An 8,597-nucleotide genomic window follows, 5' to 3' on the forward strand; every position below is an offset into this window, starting at 1 on the left:
TTTTTTTTTTTTTTTTTTTTTTGTATCAAGGAACTCAGGACCTTGGGCTTATGAGGCAGGCACAGTGCCACTGAGCTAAATCCCCAGCCCAAGAAAAAACTTGTTTTAAAAAAAATTAATTAGTTTTTTTTTTTGGTACCAGGGATCGAACTTGGGTCCTTGTGTTTGTGAGACAGGCAGCAGAACCACTGAGCCAACCCCCACCCCCCACCAAATTAAGCTGTAACCTTTCTGGAGCTAATGTTTGTATCTGGTATGATGTGAGGAATTATATTTTTTTCCCCCATGTGGAAAATGTGTTTTTCCTACTTCTTTGCTGATCTGCTCTTTGCTCTCTCACATTTCTGAGCTGCAAGAACACTTGGGTTAGTCTCCAAGCACTTGGCTCCTTTGTGCAGGGAATATGTCCTTGTACCATCACCTCACCGCTGGCGCCATCCCTTCTTCCTGGGCCAGCATGGGTCCCACCTGTTCCTTTGGATCTTCTCGCAGGCTTTCTGTCTCTGGCCGTGACGACAACAGCATGGAGCTGACAGCGGCTGAGGGTCCCTACAAGATCATCCTGACTGCACGCCCCTTCCGCCTGGACCTGCTGGAGGGCCGCAGCCTTCTGCTCAGTGTCAATGCCCGGGGGCTGCTGGAATTTGAGCACCAGAGGCTTCGCAGGGTCCCGTGAGTGCAGGGCTCGGGACTGGGGTGCAGATCAGGGTCCCGGGTGTCGTGAGTCTGGTGCTGGGCCCCAGGCGGCATCCTCCATCCCCATGCAGACCAGGAGGCAGCGACTCATCCCCAAGCTGTGTCCTGGGCATCTCTATGGGAGGCCACCTGGGTTCCTCTCTTCTGCTTCTTATGCCATCATGTTTCCCAAGTTAATTTTCTTTGTATTTGCTTATTATTTAATTTTGGTTTCTTTCGCCCATCTCTGGAAGTTTGTCGACTGAAACTCACTTTTATGTTTCTGTTTTTGTGTTGGTTTTGTGCCTCCTTTACCCCTTCCCTACTCATCTCCTGCCCCAGTTTCTCGGATAAAGTTAGTCTCACGCTCGGTAGCATGTGGGATAAGATCAAGAACATTTTCTCTAGGTAAATCCATAGCCACGGGTACTGTATCTGTTCCTCTGCCCTCCCCACCCTCACTCTAGCCTGGGAAGGGGCCCCAGACCTGCCCATGCCTGGCCCTTCACCCCCCTGCTCCCTCTTGTCCTGGCTGGGAGCCTAGGGAGAGGACGCGGGCTGTGAGCCCTCAGGCACACAGGGAGGCAGACCTCTGCGACAGGGTGGCGGGATGCTGTGTGGCGAGTGCCTGGCCCTTGTCTGGGATGGAGTGGGGCTTGGGTGGGCTGCTCACCAACTGACCTGGGAAGCACCTGGGCAATGCCTCTTGAGGTCGTCTTGAGGCCTGGCTGGGCACAGCTCTGTCTGGCCAGGAGTAGGGGGCAGCACAGCCCACTTGGCATCAGACCTCTGAACTTCCTGCCTGCCTATCTCCTGGGAGATGCCAGCAGGACACCGACGTGGCCCTGTGCTCGGGAGGCAGCCCTGGTGGCATTCACCCCACTTTCCTTTCTCAGTTCTTCCCCCACCCTCTGAAAACTGCCGCTCCTGGGGCCCTTCCATGCTAACGTTCAGTCCCTCCTCTGGCGCTTTCGTTCCTTTGGACCCGCGGCTCTCTGTCCCCACCCCTCCTTCACTAGCCCCTCGTCCCTGCCCCCTCTGGATTGGAGCAGACAGCTCTCCTACCTTCCAGGCAAGGAGCAACAGACCCAGCTGAGGGCAATGGGGCCCAGCCCGAGGATGCGGCTGGGGACGGGGACAAGGCAAGTTGAGGGGAGGCCGCATCCTGGTTTGGTGGGGCACAGATGACAGATGCTGGGAGGGGCTGCTAGTGACTAGGTCACTGCCTGTGTTCTCCTCATAGCCAGAGACCCAGGATACCGCAGAAAGAGAGGAGCCCGGGGCCTGGGAAGAGATGTTCAAGACTCACTCAGACAGCAAGCCCTATGGTGAAGTCCGGTTGGCTGGTGGGGAGCCCCAGCCCAGGGAAGCTGTGGGCTCAGCCTTACCTTTCTTCTAGGCCCCACATCTGTGGGCTTGGACTTCTCCCTGCCGGGCATGGAGCATGTGTATGGGATCCCTGAGCATGCAGACAGCCTGCGGCTGAAAGTCACTGAGTGAGTCTGTAGGAAATACCTGGGGTGGGGGAGGCGGAGACCCACAGGCAGCACAGGCCTTTGCCAGCACCGCTCTCTTCTGCAGGGGTGGGGAGCCGTACCGCCTATACAACCTGGATGTGTTCCAGTATGAGCTGGACAACCCCATGGCCCTGTACGGCTCTGTGCCTGTGCTGCTGGCTCACAGCCCTCACCGTGACCTGGGCATCTTCTGGCTCAATGCTGCAGAGACCTGGGTTGACATCTCCTCCAACACAGCAGGGAAGGTGCGTCTGGAGGGGAGAGCAGAGCTCCAGGTGCATGTAGGCACCACCCTGGCTGCCTGAGGGGGTGCACTGGTGGCTGTTATGTGTGTTAGGCAGCCTTATGGTGCTATAAGTTTGACAGGGCGCCGTTCTAGGGAGGAACGGCATGGGACAGGCAGCAGGCAGGACAAGGGGAGGGTAGCACTGCCAATACAGTGCTGGCATGATTCAGGTGGCAGGGGACGGAGACCTGAGGAGAGGAGAGCTGCCGCTGTCTGCAGTTAGACCGTGAGCAGCAAGCGGCTGTCCCTGCCCTTGCAGACCTTGTTTGGGAAGATGCTGGACTACCTGCAGGGCTCTGGAGAGACCCCACAGACAGATGTGCGCTGGATGTCGGAGAGTGGCATCATTGACGTCTTCTTGCTCCTTGGGCCTTCTGCCTTTGATGTCTTCCGGCAGTATGCCAGCCTCACAGGTACTCGGCACCTCAGTTCCTGGCCGGCTGATCAGTTCCTTTTCAGCAGTCCTGGGCCTCCTTCCATCTCTGGATGTCCCCACGGCCCTGACTGGGCCTGAGCCCCACTGTGCCCCTTCCCTCAATGACCCTGCAGGGACCCAGGCATTGCCCCCGCTCTTCTCCCTCGGCTACCACCAGAGCCGCTGGAACTACCGGGACGAGGCTGATGTGCTGGAGGTGGACCAGGGCTTTGATGACCACAGTCTCCCCTGTGACGTGATCTGGCTGGACATCGAGCATGCCGATGGCAAGCGGTACTTCACCTGGGACCCCAGCCGGTTCCCACAGCCCCGCCGCATGCTGGAGCGCCTGGCTTCCAAGCGGCGGAAGGTGAGGGGCTGCAGCCCTGCTCCTCTTTTTGGGTGAGGCTAGGGTGTGGCTGCTGCCTTGGGGAGCTCTGACCAGCTGTGTCCTGCTCAGCTGGTGGCCATCGTGGACCCCCACATCAAGGTAGACTCTGGCTATCGAGTCCATGAGGAGCTGCGGAACCAGGGCCTGTATGTGAAGACCCGGGACGGCTCTGACTATGAGGGCTGGTGCTGGCCAGGTAGGCAGGCCCAGGCAGAGGGCAGGTAGCTTCTGTGCCTCCTGGGGGCTGATGGGTTGTCCTTGTTGTCTCTCAGGCTCTGCTAGTTACCCTGATTTCACTAATCCCACGATGAGAGCTTGGTGGGCTGACATGTTCAGCTTTGACAACTATGAGGTAGGACAGCCTGTCCTGTGGGGTCTGCCTGGCCCTCCCTGTGTCTTGCAGTCTTTCTGCTTTGCTTGGTTGCCTGTAGCAAACTGGGGGGCCTCAGTGATCCTAGGAGCGCCCTAAAAAGTAGATCTTTCCAGATTCAGGGAGTGCTTTGCACTGACACTGTCTTGTCTTCTCCTGTCCATCCTGCCCACATCTTCTGCCTGTGTCCCCAGGGCTCTGCTCCCAACCTCTACGTCTGGAATGACATGAACGAACCGTCTGTATTCAATGGCCCTGAGGTCACCATGCTCAAGGATGCCCAGCATTATGGGGGCTGGGAGCACCGTGACATCCATAACATCTATGGCTTCTATGTGGTGCGGCACGGGGGTGGGTGCTGGTGGGAGGGGGCCGGGCAGCTTCCCCATGTGACACTGGCTCTTGTGTCCATTCCCCCAGCACATGGCGACTGCAGATGGGCTAATCCAGCGCTCAGGGGGCATTGAGCGCCCCTTTGTCCTGAGCAGGGCGTTCTTTGCTGGGTCCCAGCGCTTTGGTAAGACCCAGAGAGTGGAGCTGTGGTAGAGGATGTGGAGGTCAGGCCACAGGAGCCGCAGCCCGGGCGTTGTCCTCCCAGCCTCGTAGTGGGGAGGTTTTCCCTGTCTGGCCCTGCACCTTCAGAGAGTCCCCGGGCCCCAGGTCACCGTGTGAAGACTGAGCCTTCTCTGTGCAAGTGCCCTCTCCTCCTTCCTCAGGGGCTGTGTGGACCGGGGACAACACTGCCGGGTGGGACCACCTGAAGATCTCCATCCCCATGTGCCTCAGCCTGGGGCTGGTGGGACTTTCCTTCTGTGGGGGTGAGAGGGGAGCATGTGGGGCTCAGCTGGGGGGAGAGGGGAGGAGTGCAAAGCACAGGACTGAGGGGCAAGCAAGGGCCCGTGACCGTGGCTGCCCCCCACACCTTCCCTGCAACCCGCTCCCTCCCTCCCCAGCGGATGTGGGTGGCTTCTTCAAGAACCCAGACCCTGAGCTGCTTGTGCGCTGGTACCAGATGGGTGCCTACCAGCCGTTCTTCCGGGCTCATGCCCACTTGGACACTGGGCGGCGGGAGCCGTGGCTTTTACCGGCTCAGCATCAAGACATCATCAGGGAAGCCTTGGGCCACCGGTACTCGCTGCTACCCTACTGGTATACCCTCTTCTACCAGGCTCACCGTGATGGCTCCCCTGTCATGAGGTGAGCCTCGCACACATACTGCAGGGTGGGGCCTGGGCTGGACCTCCGGGCTGCCTCCCCTTCCCCAGACCTCGTAAAAAAGGGAGTCTGATGGCGGATAGAGTGAGGGGACGCAAGCACTCTGAGGCTGTGGTGGGAAGCTCTCCAGCTTGAGCCCAGCCGTGCAGCTCAGTGGCTTAGTGAGATCCAGTCTCAGATTTTAAAAAATAGAGTGTGAAAAGGAGGCTAAGAGGAATGAGTAATAGCTCAAGGACTCTGGCAATAGAGTGATGAGCTATTTGACAGAAGGGAGATGGGGAAATGGGGTGTAGTGGTCACAGCCACTTAGAGAATGCTGTGTAAGATGAGATGAGACCTAGGTGATCCGAGCAGAGTGCCTTCCGCATAGCTGCCGTGCCCAGGCTTGCAGCACCCCGATCCGGTCACATTCTCCCCTGACCTCCACACTGGCCTCTGCCTCTGGTTTCTTCCCGAAGGGACGTAGCAGGCTTGGTCCATGTGAGTCTTCACAAATGCAGACCCCTGCTTATCCCACACAGGAAGGGAAGGGCTGCAGTGAGGTTACTGAGGGAGCTGAGGAGAATCCTGAGAAGGCCGTCACGCTGGGCTGCTGGGCTGCTGCAGTGCTGTCCGCCCCAGCTGCTTCTCTGTGTTTTCAGAATAGGCCATACACACTGATGATTCTGTATAAGCCTGGTAAATTCACTGGCAGGCATATTCCATTCACAGGTAGAATTGTAGTGAGAGACCACAGAGCAAGTGGATGTAGTCTGCCCGGGAAATGCTCGGCACCCACACACTTCCCTCCTGGAGGGTCAGCCCTGGATGCCCTGAGCTGAGTGGCAGCGGTGTGGGCCTTTCCTGAGGAACCCTGAGCCCTGTCGGGGCTGGCTTTGTACTGCAGAATGCAGTGTCCACAAGGGTTGGCGTAGATTCCATGTCAGTGGACGTATTTGGGTGGCATGGGGCTGCCATGAATGCCCAAGGTGAGCTGCCACAGTGCTGGGGCAAGCCGTACCTTATACCTGTGAGCAGTAGAAGGCCAAGGCAGTGGCTTCGAGGGAAGCCTGGGTTGCTGTCCACAGCCAGGTTCAAAGGCCCTTCCTCTCACCAGCCTGACCCTTAGCTTGGTATGACACCTGGGGAGCTAAGGGTGCTTCAGGAAACTGGCTCCTCAAGGTAGGAGACCTGGGGGGTGGTCAGGCTGGGTGGGAGCTTGGTGTCTTTCCTGGCAGATGATGGGCGGGGTCAGGATGAGGATGTGGCCTTCAGGCAGAGGTAAGGCTCTGGGAAGCTCAGGGTGGCACAGGATCGTGCCCGTTCCTAAGCCCAGGGCCATGGCTGCGGGGCCTTTTTGACAGTCTAGCCTTGCAGGACAGGTGTTCGTATCTGAGCATACACCAGTTCTTCTGTTCACAGAACACTCTGAATGTGAGCCAAGTCCTGTAAAGGTGTGTGTATCAGAAATACTAGAAATGTTGCACACGTTTTGTCACTGTCTGTCAGACTGGCTTTCTTTGTATCAACTGATGGCCAACATCCTCCCGTCTTCCTGCCTAGGCCCCTGTGGGTGCAGTATCCTCAGGATGTGACCACCTTCAGCATCGATGACCAGTTCCTGCTCGGTAAGGAAGGGAGGACTGGACTGGCAGTGTTTCTGGGCTGAGTGTTCAAGCGGCAGGGGCCATGCGAGTGCCAGTTCTGAGTTGGTTCTGGTTTGTCTAGGGGATGCACTCCTGGTTCACCCTGTGTCAGATGCTGGGGCTCATGGTGTGCAGGTCTATCTGCCTGGCCCTGGAGAGGTGAGTCACAGAAAGGCTTCTGGGCAGGACGGTGAACCCAAAAAAAGCAGATGGGGTGCAGCCCCTTGCAGAGTGACCCAGTATCTTCCTCTGCTGTCACCTGCAGGTGTGGTATGACATTCAGAGCTACCAGAAGCACCAAGGCCCACAAACTCTGTACCTGCCTGTAACTCTGAGCAGTGTGAGTAGCCTGCCCAGCCACCAAGGAACTGGTGTGTACTTTGGTCAAGGACCTGTGTGGGCACCAGTGGATGACAGCATAGATGCCATGGGCCTGGGAGGCCTTTAGCCTCACAGTGCTTTTGCCCTAGATCCCTGTGTTCCAGCGAGGAGGGACAATCGTCCCCCGGTGGATGCGTGTGCGGCGCTCCTCGGACTGCATGAAGGACGACCCCATCACTCTCTTTGTTGCCCTCAGCCCCCAGGTGAGTGCCCACCTTGGCCATCTGGCCGCCCAGGACATGAGCCATCAGGCCTGGCTCATTCCACCCCCACCTTCTGTTCAGGGTATGGCTCAGGGCGAGCTCTTCCTGGATGATGGTCACACGTTCAACTACCAGACGCGCCAGGAGTTTTTGCTGCGGCGGTTCTCCTTCTCCAGCAATACGCTGGTCTCCAGGTAATGGGCCCCTTTGGGTGTGAGGCAGGGCTACCTGCTGGTCTTCCCTTTGCTGCAGTGCCACAGTGCCACTGGCCATTTCCCTTCCTGGGCACCTGCCTTTCACTTCAGCTGTGCAGATCCCCGAGGCCACTTTGAAACACCAGTCTGGATCGAGCGGGTGGTGATCATAGGAGTTGGGAAGCCTGCCACTGTGGTGCTCCAGACCCAAGGTGGGTGGGCAGGCGGGTGTGGGGCTTGGAACTTGTGCCAGTCTAAAGGGAGGGAAGGGGCCCGGCAGTGACTGGCTCCTCTCACCTCTTACAGGATCTCCTGAGAGCCGCTTGTCCTTCCAGCATGACCCCGAGACCTCTGTGCTGGTCTTGCGCAAGCCTGGCGTCAGTGTGGCCTCTGATTGGAGCATTCACCTTCAATAACCCAGGGGTGGGCGTGGGGGTGGTGGGAGTTACGGCTCTTCTGCCTCGGGGGCTGCCCTGCCCCAGACTTCACCTTCCTTGTCGCAAGACCAGATGCCACCAAACATTTGGGCTGAATGAGAGGGCTGTCCTTGGACTGGGTTCCTTTGTGATCTTCTGACCACCCCCACTCCACTGCTTCATCAGTTCCAAGCCTTTCCCTCCATTCCCTGACATCCTGTTGCTCTGAGGACCACAGGGCCCTGTGTCCTGCTCTCCCCACCCCTCCAGGCCTCTTGTGTTGATGCCTTGAAGGGCGCTGAATTTAGCTCCCCCACGCCCACCCCCCACTGTTTCTTTCTTCTCCCTGGCTCTACCCTGCCAGGCTACTGCCTCACTGACCTTACCTGGTGGGGGCGCTGGGGATCGAGGCTGCAGTCACTGGAGAGCTCCCAGTCTTCTAGTGATGCTGCAGTTCTGATAGGGTAGTGTTGCCTTCTGTTCCTTGAGGAAATGTGTCCATGCCTTCTTATTAAGAGGGTGGGCATTAAACTTCCTTTCCGGTCCCCTTTGGGTGTTCAAGATAGGGAGAGAGTGCTGGGGGTTCCATGGAATCACGGTTACCTGTATTTATTGCTGGGGAAGATGATCATGTGTGCCCAGGTTTGGCCTGAAACCCTCGGTAGGAGTCAGGAGGACCAGTGGGGAACCACTTGTGGGCAGGGGTGTGGGAATTTTTTTTTTTTAACCTCTTGGCCCCGACTGTGACAGGTTTTGATAAAAGAAACAATAAAGTGATAAACCACACATAAATCTCTAGGTGTCTGAATTCTAGTTGTAGCAGCATAGCCTAGAAGGCCCAGGACCTAATGTTTTCATCTGGCTTCATCATAAGCGGCCTCATTTTTTTTTATTTATTTATTTATTTAT

The 8,597-nt window shown here is 57.3% G+C and overlaps 1 protein-coding gene across 2 annotated transcripts in view; it reads left to right on the plus strand.

Moving 5' to 3' along the window:
• Ganab (glucosidase II alpha subunit) overlaps positions 1-8,246 on the plus strand; it is a 10,745-nt gene extending 2,499 nt beyond the window's left edge. Inside the window, exons 4-24 of one of the 2 annotated variants that reach the window (XM_010632987.3) lie at positions 493-672; positions 1,018-1,083; positions 1,748-1,817; positions 1,919-2,003; positions 2,075-2,171; positions 2,257-2,437; positions 2,738-2,891; positions 3,028-3,263; positions 3,354-3,480; positions 3,557-3,636; positions 3,849-3,992; positions 4,075-4,171; positions 4,371-4,472; positions 4,608-4,851; positions 6,412-6,476; positions 6,577-6,653; positions 6,760-6,834; positions 6,965-7,078; positions 7,160-7,272; positions 7,384-7,484; positions 7,579-8,246. In XM_010632987.3, the coding sequence (XP_010631289.1) occupies positions 493-672; positions 1,018-1,083; positions 1,748-1,817; positions 1,919-2,003; positions 2,075-2,171; positions 2,257-2,437; positions 2,738-2,891; positions 3,028-3,263; positions 3,354-3,480; positions 3,557-3,636; positions 3,849-3,992; positions 4,075-4,171; positions 4,371-4,472; positions 4,608-4,851; positions 6,412-6,476; positions 6,577-6,653; positions 6,760-6,834; positions 6,965-7,078; positions 7,160-7,272; positions 7,384-7,484; positions 7,579-7,688 (2,518 nt within the window). In that variant the 3' untranslated portion in view covers positions 7,689-8,246. The remainder of the gene's footprint in view (positions 1-492; positions 673-1,017; positions 1,084-1,747; positions 1,818-1,918; positions 2,004-2,074; positions 2,172-2,256; positions 2,438-2,737; positions 2,892-3,027; positions 3,264-3,353; positions 3,481-3,556; positions 3,637-3,848; positions 3,993-4,074; positions 4,172-4,370; positions 4,473-4,607; positions 4,852-6,411; positions 6,477-6,576; positions 6,654-6,759; positions 6,835-6,964; positions 7,079-7,159; positions 7,273-7,383; positions 7,485-7,578) is intronic. The other variant, XM_010632988.1, reaches the window with a different exon arrangement.
• Positions 8,247-8,597: the final 351 nt, after the last annotated feature.

Source organism: Fukomys damarensis, unplaced genomic scaffold (genome assembly GCF_012274545.1).
Source record: "Fukomys damarensis isolate Sample0158 unplaced genomic scaffold, DMR_v1.0_HiC HiC_scaffold_27, whole genome shotgun sequence".
Lineage (NCBI taxonomy): Eukaryota > Metazoa > Chordata > Mammalia > Rodentia > Bathyergidae > Fukomys > Fukomys damarensis.